The sequence below is a fragment of the Marmota flaviventris genome, chromosome 14, assembly GCF_047511675.1.
Source record: "Marmota flaviventris isolate mMarFla1 chromosome 14, mMarFla1.hap1, whole genome shotgun sequence".
Lineage (NCBI taxonomy): Eukaryota > Metazoa > Chordata > Mammalia > Rodentia > Sciuridae > Marmota > Marmota flaviventris.
In genome coordinates, this window is record NC_092511.1 from 86,944,693 (window position 1) to 86,965,462 (window position 20,770).

General features: G+C 39.1%; 1 protein-coding gene across 2 annotated transcripts; it reads right to left on the reverse strand.

Annotated features, from left to right (window-relative positions):
* Window positions 1–11,548: 11,548 nt before the first annotated feature.
* Window positions 11,549–20,708, reverse strand: Mrpl30 (mitochondrial ribosomal protein L30). Of its 2 annotated transcripts, XM_071601844.1 has the most exons (7): window positions 20,602–20,648; window positions 16,851–16,921; window positions 16,344–16,421; window positions 14,112–14,192; window positions 12,136–12,282; window positions 11,854–11,927; window positions 11,549–11,775 (listed from the first exon to the last, which is right to left on the reverse strand). In XM_071601844.1, exons 3-7 carry the CDS (start codon window positions 16,392–16,394, stop codon window positions 11,661–11,663), a joined length of 468 nt encoding a protein of 155 aa, XP_071457945.1. In that variant the 5' UTR covers window positions 16,395–16,421; window positions 16,851–16,921; window positions 20,602–20,648; the 3' UTR covers window positions 11,549–11,660. The 2 variants fall into 2 exon arrangements, with proteins under 2 accessions (XP_071457945.1, XP_027806452.1); XM_027950651.2 differs by lacking the exon at window positions 16,851–16,921 and having other exon boundaries at window positions 20,602–20,708.
* Window positions 20,709–20,770: the final 62 nt, after the last annotated feature.

Below are 20,770 nucleotides of genomic sequence, written 5' to 3' on the forward strand. Positions count from 1 at the left end.
GAAGTCCTACCTGTGAGCCATACAGAGAAAGCCAACTAAACCGTTTTCTGCCCAATGACCTCTTAACCTAGCTGGTTGACTCAGACAGAACCAGGAATCCCTGTTTTAAAGGGAAGAACCAATAGCTGACTGGGGTGACTGGGGTGGCAACCTGCAGCATAATTGTCTTTGGTTAAGGATGGTTAGTTGAAGCCCAGACTACATCAGTTGTTAAATATTTTGATTCTCATCCCTGTATATGAACAATCCACAATGTTCTTCAGAAGTCTCTTTTGCTCAATAATGATTTCTTCTGGGCTTTACCCAGAAACATTCATTTCATCTAATCCCCAGCCCCTTTAATGTCACTACTACACGTATAAAATACATTTAGACAAGATAATTTGAAAAATAAGAATTAGTACACTGTCGGGTATGATGGTGTATGCCTTTAATCCCAGCGGCTCACTAGGCTGAGGCAGGATGATTGTAAGTTCAAAGCCAGCCTCAGCAACTTATAGAAGACCTGTCTCTAAATATAAAAAGGGCTGGGGATGTGGCTCAGTGATTAAGTGCTTCTGAGTTCAAACACCAATATCCAACCCCCCAAAAAAGAATTAATATACTGGCTTATACCATGAATTTATTCCCCCAGTATTCTCTTTAGGACTGAGTTGCACAGACTCCATACTTGAGTTGTCTTAGGTCTTAATTGGGTTCCCCCAGAAGCAAACTGAACAAAGATTTCAGTGCAGTAGTTTATTTTGGAGGTGCAGGGATCACTGGTATGAAGAGGCTCAGTGATCCAGTGAAGGGAAGACCAGCAATAAAACAAGCATCATTGAGTTACCTACCATGGTGGGCTCCAGGGCCCGATCCTGCAAGAAAGCCACTATTGGGGAATAGGACAAAACACACACCTCAAAAATACTCTATCCAAGGGACAGGAGCCAGAGTATAGAGACATTGGTTTCTGAGAGTCATTTGTTGAGGGTCTATCTCGTAGGATGGAATGAGGGAGGATTCTTAGCTACTGTGATCTGCTAGGAAATTTTTCTTGTATTTCCAAGGAGAAGAGGCTGTAGTCACAGAGAAGCAAACCAACTGAGAATTCTGAGAGGTCCAGGGGTATGAGAGGGACCTGACAGCCTCTGCTTCCCAAGGGTTAGGCACTCCCCAAGGCTAAGAAGTCTCCATTCCTCCAACATGGCTTGTTTTCATCTGTGACTTAATAGCTTGGTACAAACAATACGGAAATGATTCACAAGCTTCATTTGCCTTACAATTTCCATGCCAGTATTCCACACAGTGTATAGAATGATTAGTTAGATGGGATAGAACTGTCATAGTCTTTACCATATACCCATCTCTAGCACATCAGCTGATTCTCAGGAATTTGCTGAGGAAAATGTCAAAGATGTCAGACTCAAATGTGGTTTTATTAAATTGTCATTCTTGATTTTCTTTATATTTTTTGCCTTTGTCCCCTTCAGGGATAAGGGATCGTTTCATGTCTATGTCCTATGATATAAAATATTACTTCATCTAAAAACTGAAGTCATACTGAAAGATATAGAAATATTGTTTTATAAGTAGTTTTAAATGCAAAAAAAAAAATTTTTTTTAAATATTTCCCTATCTGGACTTACTCATGATTACCTTCTCATTCTTTCTTTCTCTTGGCCTTCCATGTCTCATATGCTCTGGGACCTGTGACACCATAGGAAATATGTGCCAGGCACAGTGACACATACCTGTAACCCCAGATACTTGGGAGACTGAGACAGAAGGATTGCAAGTTTGAGGTCAGCCTAGGCAATTTAGGGAGACCCTGTCTCAAAATAAAATTTAATAAGGGCTGGGGTTGTAGCTCAGTGGTAGAATACTTGCCTAATATGGGCCAACACACACACACACACACACACACACACACACACACACAATCCCCAGTACCACAGAAAGAGAGAGTGATGGAGAAAGAGAGGGGAAGAAAAAGAAGGAAGTTAGTTTGATATTTGGTCTCTGCTGCATTGTATGTGGGAAGTGAGGGGAAAATGTCTCAGTAATGTTCTCATTGTTGATGTCTAAGGTCCCGTGCAGTATGGATACATTCCATTTTATAACATTAGGTAGGAGAAATATCCTCTAGTCAGATACAATGTCCATCCCCATGGTACCATCAGGTAAAAGAGACACAACCATTCCACATAAAGACTGGTCAAATATACCAATTCTCCCCACACATTTTTACTTAATCCCATCACCTCCTGTGTTCCTAACTGCAGCCCCCATTACAACTCTATTGGCAGGCTTAGGTTTTACAATACTGGATGGGGAAGGGTGTGCCAAGTAGACACAGTGTCTGTGTCTATCCTAAAACATGCAGGTAAAACACAACTCCTCTGCCCAAAGCCTTCCAAAATCCCATCAACTCTTTTGTGCTCTCTCACGGCAGGGTTTCATGGATGGGTTTTGGTTCCACAGTGCTTGGGGCTCCCATATTAAAGAGTCCTGGGACTTCTCCTCTGCACCCCCTGACCATTTTTCCACTTCAGCACACAAGGCTTTGGATTCCCATGAGGGGCTGGGCCAAGGGACTCTAGTCCTTTTGTCAACCCACACCTTGATTAACCTGCCTAACTACTGCCCCAGAGAGCTAGTCAGGTTTCTCACTGTCAACTTTGCCTTTTAAGGTTTCTCCAAGCTGGGGTGAGTAGAGCTGCTACAGTTTGGATCTGGAATGTTCCCTGAGGGCTCATGTGCTCAAGACTTAGTCCTTGTTTGGCAGTTTGGGGAGGTGGTGGAGCCTTTAAGAGATGGAGCCTCATAGGAAGTCTTTGTCATTGGGGGCATGCCCAAGAGGGATATTGGGACCCAGCCTCTTCATCTTCCTCTCTGTCTGTTCTGGGTGCTATGAGGTGAGCAGCTTTGCTCCATCATTATGGGCTGCCCCTCTACAGGCCCAAAAGCAATGGGCCAACTGACCACAGAAGGAAGCCTCCAGAACTGTGAGCCAAAATAAATCTTTTATCTCTGTGTTGATTTATCTCAGGTATTTGTTACAGTAAGGGAAATCTGATGAATGAAAAGCAGACTTTGTTGAGGGATCAGCTGGTGTCCTTTAGTCTCATACAGCCTTTAGTATTTCTTTATTAAAACCTTTCTTTTAACCCCATCAATGTCTGTTTTTTTACTCATTCCATTTTTTCATGATCATCTAAAAGTTTCCACACTGCAGATGCAAATCTGGAGATGTGCCTTTTTTATTTTCCTTTGTTTCACACCTGTCAATATTTGCTTTATCTTCCTTATTTCTTAACAATTTCCACCCTGTTAAAACCTGCCCTTTGACTCTCCTCTTATTTTTTCCCCCATTCTCATCTCAATTCACCTAATCTATCTGTATTATAAGACCCCCAAAGGGAAGCTGAGATAGCAAATTCAATAAAGCTTTCCAAACTGTACTTTGGGTTTGCAGCAGCAAGGCTACATGCCCATCCATGTTTCAAGGGGTAGTGTCAGCCACAGAATCTTCCCTGACCTGAGTAACAGGCATATTCAGGGGATGAACATCCTGGTGATTGGAAAACCAGTTCCACATGAACAGCTCCATCCAGGGTGATCCACTTGTCATTTAGAGAAGGAGAGGGACAGTTCCCTTCTCAAGGTAAACAGGCCCTACAGTGACTTTTATCTAGTCCACGAGGCTAGCTGTTCCCCCTGGAATACCCTCCCGTGTGTCTGGATCATGCATAGCCCTTGTGATTGCTGTTATGCCAGATTCGTGGGACCCCAATAGACCTCCAGCAGCCGAATCCGATGCAATCACTTAAGAGTCTTTATTGCAAGCTCAAGCCTGGGCTCACAACCAATCCCGACGCATCGGTCCCAGGGAGTGAGTCCCGGTCCTTTGTTCAGTGAGATTTTATAGGTTTTGGAGGGATACTCTATGCATCACAACATCACACAGCAAATCATTCCATACCGCGGGAAAAATCAAACAACAACTCTTAATATTGATTAGCACATTTAATGGCGGGAACAAGTTGGGTAGGGATGATTGGTTAGTACAATAGGGGGATTCATTTGAACTGATTGGTTTAGGCCACGAGGGGTGTACGTGCTAAACTACATGGTTTCCCAACATGTTATCAACCACTATAAACTACTTGGGGGTCATCTGGCATTCCAGGTATTTTGCCTGTCTCATGCTGATTGGAGGTTGCTAGGGGGGTTGCTATGGGTCCTCACCTAGCCTAACTGAGTCAGGGACACCTGGCGCCACAGACCTCTCCTGTTATTTACAGACAAACAACTCAACAGGGTGGGTATGTGCTTAGGAGTGCTCTGTGGGTTTTTCCAAGGACAAGGGTCACGCCCCCTTCCTTGGACAGGCTTTGCTCTGAGGTAGAGGCTGGTTTCTCAAAAATGGAGTCACATTAGTTTCTCAATTGCTCCATGGTGAACTATAGGTCCTGCATCAACTGGAACATGCTCTTCCACTCTGCAGCATTTGAATCAAGGATACTGCCCCTAAATCAGTCACCCTCACACTCCGCTTCAATGAAGGCTCTCAAAAAGCTGATGGTACTGATCTACAACATGAAGCAACTCCTTCCCACTACACCCCTGGTTTCAGTAGTCGCTTGGTTTTGTCCTTTGTCCTTCAGCCACACAGATTACTGTCTCAGTAACCAGAGATCTTAGGGGTAGTTTCTGTTGTCCTTGCACACTGACTGCCCTGGGGAGACAGCTTTGGGGTCCCAGCTCAGACTCCACTGACATCTAAGTTTGGTCTAGCAGCAAGGTCACCCGTCTTTTCATTTTAGCTGTCAGAGATAAAAATAACCAGATGACAATTTTACCTTTTTCTTATTAGTCTATATTTCCTTATGCATCTAGTGAGCCATCTCTAAATACCACTGGTACCTTTAAGAGCTAATCTTAATATAGCTAATTCTCCACACCAAAGGTGACCAAGTGGCTACTCAGGAATCAAAGATTCCTCATCCAAGGCCCTTTCATGTTTCCATAAGCCAGGGCTGTTCTGGTAAATCCCAATTCACCAATGCCAAATGCTCAATAGGACAAAATTCTATATTCCTACTATTCAAGAACATATCTGAAAAATGGGGCTGTTGGGGAGACTAAAGGATATAATGTACTCTCTTTCAGTTAACAATATAAATCCAGGATGAAATATGAAAAGTAGTAGCCCAAAACCTTGGAGAGGCAACAAATGCAGGTAGGCTCTGGATACATTTAAATTCTTGGAAAAAGGAAAGACATTTAGTGATTTACCCATTTTTCCAGTGCTTAATATGACGACCAATGGGCCTCAGCTCATGTCATATGGAGCCACTAAAACTCAGAAAGAAATACAAAGTCTTCCTGGCTTGGAGACTACCAGGGGGTAGATTTCAAGGAAACCATTGCAGCTAGAAAGTGATGAGAAGTCAAAGATAAGAATGAATCAGAGGGCCCCCCCCCCAATCTCCCACAAAGACTGGGTTTAACTCACGCCCAATTTTTTATCCAAGTCCTGAATCACACATGCACAGGTGGACTTCAAATGGCTCAGCTAAGAACTGGAAATTCACTTGCTGCCCATCAGAGAGGACCCAGAGTTTGAAGTTTCAGTTGAGCCAGATTAATCGTCTGCTAAAACAAATCAATAATTTTCAGAGAAACTTAATAGAATCCAGAGTCTTTACAAAGTATTTTTCACAGTGTCTGTTACAACCCAAAATTACTTACATATAACTTATAATAAATAGGAAGGGACTGGGTGTATAGTGTAGTGGTAGAGTGCTTGCCTAGCAAACATGAAGCCCTGAGTTAAATCCCCAGCTCTGTGAAGAAGGAGGAGGATGAGGAACAGGAGAGGAGGAGGAAAAGGAAACAGGAGAAGGAAGGAGAGCAGGAGCAGGAAAATGTAGTCCATACTCAAGAGAGAAATCAATAATGGGAAGAGGTCCCAGATGTTAGAATTGACAGACAAGGATTTAATATCAGCTATTATATCTATGTTCAAAAATGTAAAGGAAGGCGTGGCAAAGTGGTGCACACCTGTAATCCTGGTGACTTGGGAGGTTGAGGCAGGAGGATTGTAAGTTCAAGGCCAGCTTGGGAAACTTAGTGAGATACAGTCTCAAAAATTAAAAAAATAAAAATAAAAATGGCTAGGGATGTGACTCAGTGGTTAAGCATCCCGGGGTTCAATTCCCATTACATGCCCCACCATACACACACACACACACACACACATACATACACACACAGAAGAATAAAGCTGAGCTGTGGGTGTGTCTCAGTGGTAGAGCAATTGCCTAAGGTGTGTGAGGCCCTGGGCTCCATCCCCAACAGTGCAATAAAGACAACAACAATTACAGTGCTATGAACCTTTTTGTTATAAGTCTTTTTTTGTACACACATTCCTTTTATTTCTCTTCAGTAAATACCCAGGAATGAAATTGCTGGATCATAGAATAGATGTCTAACTTCACAAGAAACTCCTAATTTTTTTTTTCCTAAGTATTCTTAACAGTTTACCCTCCCATAAGTGCCAGGTTTCTGTTCTCGCGACTAAAAGGCTCAGGGGTCATTCCAGTTAAACTGGGCTAACTGGGCTGCATGAAATAACCACACAAGAGACACAAATATCTTTTTCTTTGAGGTCGCTGTGACAGCTTCTCTGACCTTAAGGGTCCACAGAAAGAGAGAGAGAGAGCACGCGCTGACCCCTTTTATTGAGGAGAAGCTATTCAAATGAGGCAAGGGGTCAGGTTTTAGGGGGCTGAGTATCTTCATGATGTCCACTGTCAGCAGGTTGACTGACACCTGGGTTGGCCACAGCCAAGGGCACAGTAAGAGAAGGGGATACACACAAGGCACTTCCATGGAAGATTCTATCCTAAACAGGGCAAGGGGTTATATTACAAAGCAACAGGTGAGCATAGCTTCACCCATGGGGCTGTAGCAAGACACACCCATGCACAAGACACTGACCCTCGAACCCAAGAAGGGTGGGGAAAGCTCTGCCACATTTCTGTGATAGAGCGCCTCAGCACCCAGCCAGGGAGTGTGACCCAGTCATGTGCAAGGTTGAATATCCCACAGATAACTGCTATAGTAATCTTAGTTGGCATTTATATTCTTTCAGGGTGTGAAAACATGAATACCCAATATCATGTTTATTAACTGAAAATGTGGTGGCACCCCCTCCTCTACCAATGCATCTTAATTAAGCTTCTTCAGAGACCCTCACCACAATTTTTCTTGTTAATAAAATATCAGTCAAGAAAGATTTCTGCAGAAGGGCTCAAAAACTGACAAAAACAACCAAGCTAAAACTAAGCTATGGTACAAAAGCCAATACTTAACTAATCCTTGAATATGAGAAAGAAGGGATACTTCCCACCCTATTTTCTGTTGCTCTACTCTGTCTTGCAAAAGCTAATTTTGGTTGTGAACCTCTGTCATAAGAAATGAAACAAAAAGCACTTTCTGAGAACTTTGATGTTGACTCCTCTGCATGTAAATCTCCAACTCCCCCCTCACCGCCCCCACCCCACACTGGATATTAAGTTCAAAGAAATTCTAGTCATTGTCCAGAGAATATTTTAGGCTATCCAACAGACTCTCTGGACCCTGCAGTTTATTAACCTGCTTCTTGATAATTCCTTGGGTGTCCAGCCTTTTCTGTCCCACTTCAAAAGGATCAATATTATTATTTTTCTTTATCCTACTTTATGGTTTTAATTTGTGCTTCTTTTCTTTATCTAATGATTGTCCTCTACACACTGCTTTAGTTGCATGATACATGTTTGGATATATTTTATTATCAGTTAGTTTAAAATATTTTCTACTTAGATCTTCAGGTTATTTAGAAGTATGTTGCTTAATCTTCAAACATTTGGAGATCTAATATCTTTACATTATTTATGTTTAAATTTAAGTTCATAGTGGTTAAGGAACATATTGTACATGATTTCAGTTCCCTAAAAAGTTGTTGAGCTGATGGTGGAGGTGCATGACTATAATCTCAGCTACTGGGGCGGGGTGGGGGGGGGGGCGGCTAGGAAACTTAGTGAGACTTGTTTCCAAAAAGGTGGGGAAAGGGCAGTTGGCTAGCAAGCATGAGGTCTTGGGTTCAATTCCCAGTTCCATTAGGGAAAAAAAAAAAAAATGTTTTGAGATTCTTTATGGCCCCCAGAATGTTTATTTTGGAAAGTGGCAATACATCTGCATTTGAAATAAATGTGCATTCTGCAGCAGTTTGATGTAATACTCTATATAAGTAAAAATAGGGCAGTTGAGTTACTATGCTATTTCCATCTTTTGTTTCTAAAGATGCAGAAAAAAGTGTGTGGGGGGGGGCGAGCATAAAGCACTCTGGCAGGGAGGTTGAGAAGCAGACCTTGTAGGGCCCCTTGAGAAGGAAGGCCAGTGTTTGGGGGGTTCTGAAAACAACTCTGAAAAAACTGACAAAAACAACCAAGCTGAAACTAAGCTATGGAACAAACGCCAATACTTAACTAATCCTTGAATATGAGAAAGAAGGGATACTTCCTACCTATGTTAAGCAAATTATCTCATTTCTAGAAAAACAAGGCAAATAACATCACAGGGGTTTCAGAAACAATCTTGTTCATGTCAAAAGCTGCTGTTTCTTCTTCCTCCTCCTTCACCAGGGATGGAAAATGACCTCACACATGTGGCCTGTGCAATTTTACATTGTCCTTGGGAAACTGTGCCACTTAGAATACGCATATTATTTAGCATTGTAGTGAGAAAAGATGAAGGCAACAGGTTTTTGGCCTGAAAGACACACAATTTTCAAGATTAACATACTTCTAAATAACCTGAAGATCTAAGTAGAAAATATTTTAAACTAACTGATAATAAAATATATCCAAATTTTAGATTGAAAAGGGAATTGCAATTATGGTGTAAGGAGGCCTCCATGATCCCTGCCCCCATACTTGTGGAATTCCCTTCTTCCTCCAGCTAGGACAGGACCTGTGATTTGCTCCCAGCTAATGGAATGCAACAAAGGTGATGGGTCCTTGGGACTGTATGTAAATTATGACCTCATAGTGCCCTTCTTGTGAGTCTCTCTCTGGTGCTGTTTTTGAAGGAACAGCTTGACATCAATCCTACAGCTATAAGGATTGAACTGTACAACCCTGGAGCTTGGAACAGATCCTCTAAAGTCAAGCTCTGAAGATACCAAACCTTGGCGAAAAGATTTTTCTGCAGCCTGTGAGATCCTGAACAGATGACCCAGCCAAACTGTCCTCACTTTAGACCCACAGACATTTCAAGTTAACAAGTGTGTGCTGTTTCAAGCAGCAGTTTTTGATAATTTATTATGCAGCAGTAGAAAACAAAATGCACTAATGGGTAAAACCACTCTGGAAAGCAGCATGGAGGTTCCTTAGAAAACCTGGAATGGAACCACCATTTGACCCAGTTATCTCACTCAGTATTTACCCAAAGGACTTAAAATCAGCATACTACAGTGATGCAGCCACATCAATGTTTATAGCAGCTCAATTCACAATAGCTAAATAATGGAACCAACCTAGGTACCCTTCAACAGATGAATGGATAAAGAAAATGTGGTATCTACACACAATGGAATGTTACTCAGCCATGAAGAAGAATGACTTCATGACTTTTGCTGGTAAATGAATGTATCTGGAGACTATCATGCTAAGTGAAATAAGCCAATGTTTTCTGATATGCAGATGTTAACACACAATAAGAGGGGAGGGCAGAATAGAATTTCAGTGGAGGAGAGAAAGGGGAATGAAGGGAAGGGAGGAGGGATGTGAATAAGAAAGACAGTAGTATGAATCAAACATAACTTTCCTATGTCGTATATGGATACACGACCAGTGAAACTCCTCATCATGTACAACTACTAGAATGGAAAGTTATTCTCTCTATATATCTATATCTATATCTATCTATCTATCTATATATATATATATATATATATCAAAATACACTCTACTATCATGTATATCTAAAAAGAATAAAAAAAGAAAAGGAAAAAGAATGCACTAGCCCTAAAGATTTTTCCTCTAAAGATTTTTTCCTTCAAAACAACAGCATTTCTAAATATTCAACTTAGCATTTAGATTTCTTCTTCTACATTAGAGGACAACAGTATGCCCACATTGGCATTATTTGAGCCAGATGTTCAAGAGACAAAGGAGAATAAAGGGTGACTAGAACAGAGGCTCCTTATCTTCAATGAGCTGCTGAGCTGCCCAAGGCTTCCCCCGTATTGACCCTCCCCTACAATTTACTTCTCTCCACCCCTCCAGGTGTCAGAAATAGAAGGAAATAAGGTAATTCTCCCTAAAAGATTTCTTCCTCTTTTTTCTTCTTTTAACTAGCAACCCCAACTGTAGACAGAGGTTTCTTAAAAATTCAAAGAACATCCATTTTGAAACTGAAAACAGAAGTCTATTTTTTATTAATTCTAAATGTTTTTACTTCATACTGTTCCGTTAGGAAAATAGCTACATACAGCTGAATATGTTTTGTCCATGCAAATGCAATAATAAAGTTTAGCCAAATTTAATTTTTCAAAAATGGTTTTAAAGTGCTGGGGATCAGGGCCTCACACATACTTTGCAAGTGCTCTACCATGGAGCTACACTTTTAGCCCTTTTTTGGATTTTATTTTGAGACAGGGTCTAAGTTTCACTCAGACTGAACTTGGAACTTTTGATCCTTCTGCCTTAGCCTCACATCAGGTTTATAATTAAAAAATAAATTTTTTTTTTTTTGGCATTAAATTAGGGACAACATGAATCTATGTCCACACTTGAATTTATGGACTCTGAGGCACTGGATTACTGGATCCAGAAACACCCCATGTTTCATGCCTTTGTATTTCCCCAATACATAGCACAGTAGTCAAAGAGCTTGTCATGGTTTAGATATGGTTGGTTCCCCAAATGTTCATGTGCTGAAAGCTTAGTCTCCAATGTACTGGTACTGAGAAGTGAAAGGATCTTTACGAGGTGGTGGGATCTTCAGTGGAGGGGCCTGGGTCATGGGGTCACTTCTCAGAAGGGATTAATATCTGTCTTACACAAAAGCATTAATGTCATTTTGGCTTCTTCAGCAAGCTCCTCCACCACTTACCACTCTCTCATGTGCTCAGATCATACGATATCATCTGCCTTGTTATGACACCGTAGGAGGCCCTCACAGGTGTGGCTGCCCAAGCTTGGACTTTTCAGTGTTTGAAACCAAAATAAAACTCTCTTCCTTATAAACTAAGGTCAGAGATTTTGTTATAGCAATACAAAGTGGACTAAATAGAGTCACTCAAAGAATTTGAGGAATCCAGTTAAATTAGAAAATAATTTCTACACAAAAATAAGTTAATTGGTATGATGTCAGAGGATCTAAATTTAGATATTCAACAATGCTGATCTTACCTACTTTAGAGTGAAATTCTTATGGGAAAAGGGAGAACATTAAATAACCAAACTTATAAATCTATATGGTAGGGAAGAATCAGCAGTCAGTGAGAAGACTGGGATTTCAAATACATTTTAAAGATTTTAATGAAAACATTTTCTCACCAACTTTAAATAAAAATAATTTGCACTTTTTAATCTGATGCTGCAATGTTGTCAGGACTTAACTGCTTTCTACTCCACAGGCTTTAGATGCCACTGCACTACTAACTCCCCAGTGCTCTTGAGGCATGTGGAAGACATATTCTCTTCTGTTGGAAGTCCTTGTGGTAGCTTCAGGGGCTGGATTCTGTGACAGAAGAAAAGGCATTTAGAATCACACTAGATAACATATTTTTTAAAACTGCTGAGATAATGAACAACAAACCTTATCAAATGTTTAACCACTTTCAGTTTTGCATTCACAGAAGGGATATTCTTGTGAACTTGAGGGGTATGTGCCTACAAACAAAGGAATAATGTTATGAATCAACTGAAAAAGCAAATAGCTCTGTTTTTAGAAAATGTTAAACTGAAGGTTCAGTCTGTTTAGATCAAAATTACAAAAAAGTTACATTAAGTAATACATTAAAACAAGAGACAATTTTAAAAAGTGTGAAATGTAAAGCAAATTTAAACAACACTGAGGATAACTAAAATAGTTGCATACTTTTTCTAATCCAAGCATCTTTATTGTATCTTTTTCCCAGTATGGACGTCTTTTTGTACTTTTTATTCTGGTAACGATGTGTAGTTTATGAGGGTGCTGTGGATCCCCACCGTATTTTTCATGATCTGCTGGTGAAGGCTGAAATACCTACAAAGGAAGGTATAAATGGTAAACTTTGAACTTACACAGTTTCTATGTACCTCCCATTTTTCTTAAACAATGCTTGTACTGGCATGTGTACACACACACACACACACATACACACACGCGCGAGCGCGCGCACACACACACACACCCCCCATACTGATCTCATCCTTAATCTTTATATAATCCTCAATCTGAAACTGCACATTTCTACCAGTTTTGTCTGATTACTAAAAGGGAGTTTAAGACTTTTATCCTTTTAAGAAAAATGTCACATAAGCAAGAATTTTGTCTTGTTGTTTAACCCCTGGGAACAAAGCCTAAGGAAACCAAATGACACTAAACGATTCAAATGCCAAGAGAACATATTAGCCCTATAGGATGAACACCATTCATCCAAAAATCTGAAATCTGAAATACTCTGAATCTGTCAAACTCAAAGCAAACTGGGGTAACTCAATTAGAAAAGTTTATGTAAATATTACAAAATCAAAAATCTCTGAAATCTGAAATTGAAAAGGGCCAGTTGAGACAGTAACTTTTTATCTCTGTATTTTACCACTATAAAATAATGCAGGGGATGGGAGAACCCAAACCAACCAACTAACCAACCAACCAACCATCCAAACCAATAAAAAACCCCAGGTTTCACAAAGCTAAATACAGTCTTTACCATAAAATCTAGCAACCATGCTCCTGAGCATTTACCCAAAGTGTTGACACTTATGTCCACACAAAGACCTGCACATAAGTATTTGTACTACTTCCTGTAGTATTGTCAAAACTGGAAGCAATCAAGATGTCCTTTAGTAAGTGAATATACAAATAAACTATATAAATCCACACCATGAAATATTCAGCAATAAGAAGATATAAGCTATTAAGCCATGAAAAGGCATGGAGGAACCTTAAATTACATTGCTAAGTGAAAAAAGCGAGTTAGAAAAGGCTACACACCGCATGATTCCAACCACAGACATGCTGGAAAAGATAAAACAAACAGTAAAAAGATCAGTTGCTGCCAGGGTTTGGGAGTTGGGAAGAAGGGATGAGCAGGTGGAGCACAGGCAATATTTAGGGCAGTGAAAAATTCTGTACTATACAGTGATAATGTATATATGACATTGTATCTTTGACCATAAAGTAAACAACATAAGGAGTGTAAACTATGAGCTTTAGTTAACAAAGTATCAATGTAGTTTCATCAGTTGCAACAACTGTATACCAATGGAAGATGTTAGTATCAAGGGAAACTGTGCGTTGTGGGGAGGGAATATATAAGAAAGTCTCTATATTTTCTGATCAATTTTCCTATAAGTCTAAACTCCTTTATGCAACAACATCTATTAATTAAAAAGCAAAACAAACAAAAATACAAAACAAAAGCCAAAATCAATGAAGGGCTTTTTTTTTTTTTTTAAAGAATGATAAGTACATATAAATCTAATAGAAAAAAATGAAAGATTTAAAGTAGCAAAGGCTGATATAGAAAGTGAAGATGAAGAGTCCCATTGTGAGAGCCTGGGCAAGAAGGACCATTTTCTCAGGACAACGATGATACAAAAAATAAACAAATAAGAAAAAAAAAAAAAAAAACCAAAACCCAAGAAGCAGGAACAACACTCAGAAAAACAAAACAACCCATCCTGCAAAGGCCAGTGGCACAAGTAACAGAACACAGTTTTATTTTTAATAATCATAATTTACATGAATACTATTATGTTTTAACTCTGTACATATGACTTAACATAAAAGCTTTCAAAACAGGTACCTTTTAATACATGGTACTTAAAAAAAAAAAAGAAGGAAAGAAACAGTAGCATTGTTCTTACTTTATCTGGAATTCTTGATTTGGTAAATTTGTGACGAATCCAATCTGTACCAAGGAGAGACTCCACACCTTTTGTCACAGTCTAAAATACGAAATAAAACATTTGACTTTTTAGAAGTCTGTCTAGTGCAGAAAGCCACACCCACCAATCCTTAGGTGACTAGTCTGTTCTGACCTAACATACAATTGTTAAAAAGATTTATCTCAACTCCCTAGCAGAATGAATACCTCCCATCTAACCACTGACCAAGTTGGTAACTTTTTCCTGGGAAGAACCATATACTGGGGCTGGGGATGTGGCTCAAGCAGTAGCGTGCTCGCCTGGCATGCGTGCGGCCCGGGTTCGATCCTCAGCACCACATACAAACAAAGATGTGTCCGCCGAAAACTAAAAAAATAAATATTAAAAAAAAAAATTCTCTCTCTCTCTCTCTAAAAAAAAAATCACTAAGAAATAAAAAGAAAAAAGAAAAAAAAAAAAAAAAAAAAGAAAAACCATATACTATTATCCAGCTTTGGAGCTTTAGAGTCTCCACTGCCAAGACTTGATTCTGCCCTTATAGGGTGAAAGCAGTCATAGACAAATATGGGCATGACATGTTTCCACAAATTTACCCGCCAAAGTGACAGGCTGAATTTGGTCTAGAAGTCACTGTTTACCAACTCTTGCTCTAGACAATATGCAAAAATTCACCTTCAACAAAGCAATGTAAAAGCTGGGTGCGGTTGTACATATCTGCAGTCCCAGCTACTCAGGAGGCTGATGCAAGAGGAATAGCAAATTCAAGGCTAGTGTGAGGAACTTAGGGAGACCCTGTCTCAAAATTTAAGTAAATAATTAATTAAAAGGGCTGGGATGTAGCTCAGTGATAAAGCACCTGCCTAGCGTGTGCCAGGCCCTGGGTTCAATTCCCAGTAAGGCACATATGCCCCATCCCACCCCACCCCCCAAAAAAGAAAAAAGGTAAAAGAAATCCAAAAAAAGAGTTTCCCATTTTCTTTCTGGTTTTCATAATGCCATCACTCCTAGCTCCTATCTCTTGTTCTACTCTGTATCCTCCAATCCTCTTTTTCTCAGACTACTGAAGAAAAAGGATTAATTGGCAACCTTTCACATAGAAAGTGCTTTGTGGATTGGCAAGTCACTCCTGTTATTCCTTTTCAGCCTTCCCTTTATTGCAAGGATGGCATAAACAACTAGAAAATAGGCCAGAGGGGACAAGTTAAGTAGAAAAAACAATGGGCTTCTAATCCTGGTTCTGCTACCTACAACTGTGAGAAATGAGATACTTATCCTCTTGGAGGATGATTTCCTTGGTACTAAGAAGGAAATAATACTGACTTCACAGAATTAATCTGCAGTTAAGATAATGTATATAAAGAAACTGACATTGTTATCATCTGTAACTAGTTGTATATAGATCCATATGGAGACCCAGTGTATATCTAGGGCTATCTTGTTGGGGCCTCAGGTAAAGATTAAGCTACACCATTGAACTCTCTAAAAGAAAGAATGAAAGATGTACATAAAACTACTACCATTAATGGTCTCTGGAAGATTGTTTCTCTTCTTGTTTTTTCTATATTTTTCTAATTTTCTATGATTGAAATAATATATTCTTCCTTGTTTGCCTTTTCTTTATTTATATACTTATTTATATACTTATCTATCACTGAGCTGCATACTCAACCCTTTTATTTTTAAAATTTTGATTGTGATTGTGATTCTCTTGCCTCAGACTCCCAAGTAGCTATAACTACATGTGTGTACCACTATACTGGCAAAAATGTACTCTTTTCATAACTGAAGGGAAAAAAAATCTCTATAACTTTAGGAAATTTACGGCAGATCAAGGGGAATCAACGGTAGTCGATTTTCATTGGAATTTTCTCAGGAAAAATTGTTTTATGGTTCCAAATTTGATTTTGAGACAGGGTCTCAATAGGCTGTTCTCAAACCTATAGGCTCATCCCCAGGCCCAAGCTTATCCTCCAGCCCCAGCCTCCCAAGTGATTGGGACTCAAGTGTACCACACTTAGCTATGATTCCAAAGAGAAAACTGAGATAAACCATAAACAAACAAAATTAACCCCAACATTAAAAATTAATATAAAAAAGGACTCTGCAAAAAAAGTTTTTTGTAGACTTTAACATCGCTGTATGTTTTTGTAATTAGAAAAGAAAAAATCTTAAGGAGTAGGGGCAAAAAAATTCTTGAAAAGAAACACTTACCTGTAGCCTGCCTGGGGGCCTCTGAACTACTGAGCGTAAAATCCCTGCCATAAGCGTAGTGATTGTTCTTTTCAGCAGCTGTGAAAAAGTAGAAAGCAGACCTATCAGTCAAATAAGTCTTGGAAATGGACAGGACCCCCTTTTCTAGTGTTAACCAACAAATCAGCACATTACTTGTAAACCTGATTGAAGTTTACCAGTAAAATTTTATTTTAACATAAGAACAAGAATTAATTTATAGTGTTTCATTCAGATTCAGCAAAACCACAGGTGGTAATTATACATTAACCACATCCCTTTTTTGTCCAATGAGTTAGAGCCTTGGCTGATTTCACAAAATGGGGAAATGGGAGTTTACTGTCATTTGAAACATCTTCAGTAATGAGGGCAGATAAAGAATGCTTTGTCATAGAAAAACAGAAAGTTCAATCTGTTTTCCAATGTCATCCAGCCATCAAGAATATGTGTTCTGGGCTGGGGATGTGGCTCAAGCGGTAACGCGCTCACCTGGCATGCATGCGGCCCGGATTCAATCCTCAGCACCACATACAAACAAAAGATGTTGTGTCCGCCGAAAACTAAAAAATAAATATTAAAATTCTCTCTCTCTCTCTCTCTCTCAAAAAAAAAAAAAAAAAGAATATGCGTTCTGGAGCCCAATTCTCCTAATTCCTAGTACTATACGCTTTCACTAAATCAGAATAATTTTGTTAAAAAGAAGTAAAGTCTCACTTTTGCTTATTTGTATTTTTGAATGATTCTAAACACACATGCATTGCTTTTGTTATGTAAAAAGATCATTTTGATCTAGTTAGACACGGAACAGTTCGTCTACTATATTGATGGACACTGAAAGCAGAAAGATTAGGTTCATGAAGTATCTATCTTAAAGTGAGTATTTAAATTGTGTTTCAATTTCTTGCCCAGAAAAGAGAATAATACCCATCTTTCACATAAATTATTCTATAAAGCACTTGAAACAGTACCTGCCGCATGAGAAACCCTCAATAAATTGTAGCTTTTATTATTATAAGATTATTAAATTATTATGAAGCTAATACGAATACTGTATACACTAAGATAGGGTATGTGTTGTCAGTGTCCATCAGTTTCTAGCACACTCAAACTCTTCCTATGATGTAGAGGAAGTTGAGAATCACCCAAGATGTCCCTGAAAAGAGCCAGACCTCAGGAAAACTGCTCAGCAACTGAAATCTAATACTAAATTATTTTGTCATACTTATTCCTCCCAGGCTAAGGGTTATATACTAATCTTACTCACTTAACTTTGTACTTTATTAAATCTTTCCTTTCTCATTTTCAACAAAATCCTGAACTGACCTTCTGACTTCATTCCAACTCCCCTCATGTCTTTTTCCCATAACAGCTGTATGTTATCTTGTTAAATAACGTCACTCTGCTCAAAACCACTGAAGAGGGAGGTCACACTTAAGAAGGAAGGCTATACTGGATTTCATTTGGAAATCAACATTTAGCTTTACATAAGCAGTGAAGGACATGAAAATAATTATATATGTAAGTATATACATGGGTTAGCTTTGTTAATTGAGAGAACCTAAAATCAATAACACCCAGCAGCAATGAACAAACTCACCCAGACCTTGGTTTCTAGTAGCATTATCTAACAAAAGGAAGCAGGTCTCCTCAAGAGATGGCTGATAATGTTTGGAACATCTTAGAGTGACCAAAAAAAAAAAAAAGACTACCAAAAAAAAAAAAAAATGAGTAGCAAATAATTGGCTTATAACCTGAACCAAAATATAAATAAGCCCATACAATATAAATAAGTGGATAAATTAATAAGAGAAAACAAACAAATGTCCTGTATAGAAGAATTCTATGTAATTTATGAGGACACTACAAGGAGGTAGAGCAGAACTATTCACTCCTAACTGTGGGCTATGGTTAGTAACTTGCTCCCAATGAGTACAGTACAGAAAAGGGGAAAATAACTTCATAGAAGAAAAACCCGACAAATACTACCCCCGCTGATCAACGTTAATTAACATCAACAGTGAAAACAGTAAAGTTGTTAGCATGTACACTTGATATGATGTAATGAGAATGGCACTTTACCTCCATGTTTGTTTGTTTGTTTCCCCCCCAAACCCATAGGCCCACTCTAAGAGAAAAACAACAAACTCCAATTGAGGGACATTGTGCAAAATACTTGACAGGTATCTCCTCAAATAACTAACAGCCTCAAAATTGTCAAGGTCATCCAAAACAAAGAAAGTATGAGAAACTTGTCAAGGAAAATCTGAGGAGATAAGATCATTAAAGTAATGTGGTATTTTAGATGGGACCCTGGAAATAAAAAGGACACTGGACAAAACAAAGGAAATTTGCATAAAATAAGTATGGATTTTAGTTAATAGTGTATCAATATTGGTTCACTGGGTGTTAATAAATGTACCATACTAATATATGATTAGAAATGGACGTGGCACATATAGGAACTCTGCACTATCTTCACAACTATTTTGGAAATTCAAAATTATTCAAATATAAAGCTCATGTATTAAAAATTTAAAAATTTCCAGTGCCTCTCCATTTAATCACAGTGAAAAACAAAGCCCTTAACTCCCCTACCCTAACTCCCTCCATCTCTAATTACTCTTGTTTAACCAATAGACAAGCTGCCCCTTGCTTGCCCTGCATCCAGCCAAGCAGGCATCCTCCCCTGAACTGGAAGGATCCTAAAAAGGCTAATCCCTTCACCTTTTTCAATTTGAGGCTCAAATCTCATTTTCTCAATGAGGTCTGCCCTGGTCACATTATTTGACATTTTACCCATACAACTGTTAGTACTCCCAACCTCTCTATTCTACTTGATATTTTCCCCATAGCATGTCAGAGTCTTAATATAATTGTAAGTTTTGTTGTTTAGTATTTATCTCCATGTTACTTCCAAAAGAGAATCATTTTTAATTTTGTTATTTCTGGTTTGTTTTACTCACAGATATATTCCAATCTTCTTCCTAAAACAGCATCTGCCTCATTGCAGGCATTTGATATGTTTTTGCTGAATGAAATTACAGACATCAGATGTGACAGTCAAAAGTTATGTCTTTTCCCCCACTGAGTGCTCATACATGCTAAGAATTCTAACAGTGAGCTTCACCCCCCAAAGTTACATATTAATGAAGTAAAGATTATTCTTATAAGGCACTCTTGGACTATAAAGCAATTATACAGTCTTCCACTGTATAATAACTATTCTCTTGCACAGCTGCAGAAACAGGAAAATACCACGCTTCCTATGAGATAGGAGAACCCTTTCTATTCTTAAAAACTTTGGAAACTTGTCAAAAACTAGCATACCCCTGTGGGGTAGGCTACCAGGGTTACTGTTCTTTTTATGTCCTGTAATGTCTGATAGTTTTGTTTTGTTTTTTGTTTGTTTTTAAAGCATTCACCATGCATGTAGTGGTTCTCTTAAAAGACGATTTCTTCTTCTAAAGAGACAAGACATGGAATGACACTGGCCAAATTATGCTATGTCGTGCGCATGTTCGAATGTATAAAAACAAATCCCACTATTATGTATAATTATAATGCACAGATAAAATATAAAAAGAGACATGCATTTAAGTATATGAGGGAAAAACATTAATTAAAAATATAGAACTCGGAATTTCCCTTTCAATAAACCAAGATCTCTTAAGACAAGAAATGTATTTCTCTTCTCTCAACTAGCGCCTAACTAGTAGTAGGCAGTCCTCATAACTGCCTCTTGCCTAAAAAAGACAGAAGCAACTTTCGGTAGGTGACGATAAAAACATGGTTGTAAAAAAAAAAAAATGGCAAATAACTGCCAACTCCCAAAGGTTTGCATTCTAAGATGCAACAATCTTTAAAAATAGGGCAATTTTGTCTTCTTTTTTAGAAAATTAAGCTGGACTGATCTTCAGTTGGAGCCCATGCCCATAAGTTACGAATATAGCAGAAGCACAGAAAATGCTAAAACAAACTTGAATTCCCTTTCCCAAGCAGACCAGCTTCGGTGGTTCAGCTCCAGGAGTTAGCGAGCACTCATGGGCCGGGCCGGGGCTCCTGGAACCAGCAATGGCTCAATGGCTTTTCACAAGCCAAAGAGACGGGGTTGGGGCACGGGCCCATATAGTCGCCAACTCAAAATGGAACAGGGAGAAATCAATCGCACGCCACAGAGAGTTACCAGACACACGCTCTTGGTGAAAAATCAAATATTTCACACCACTTATTCCCGACTCACCAGCGCCCGCTAACAGCGCATCCTGAGGTGCCCCACCGCGGAAACCGAGCGCAGGAAGGACTACCCAGCGCGCCACTCAAACCTTTCCGTCGCAACGCGTGCGACCCTTTGGTTCCGGGGAAGGGCAAGTTATTTACAGACCTTAATCCCTCCCACTGTAGGATGAGCA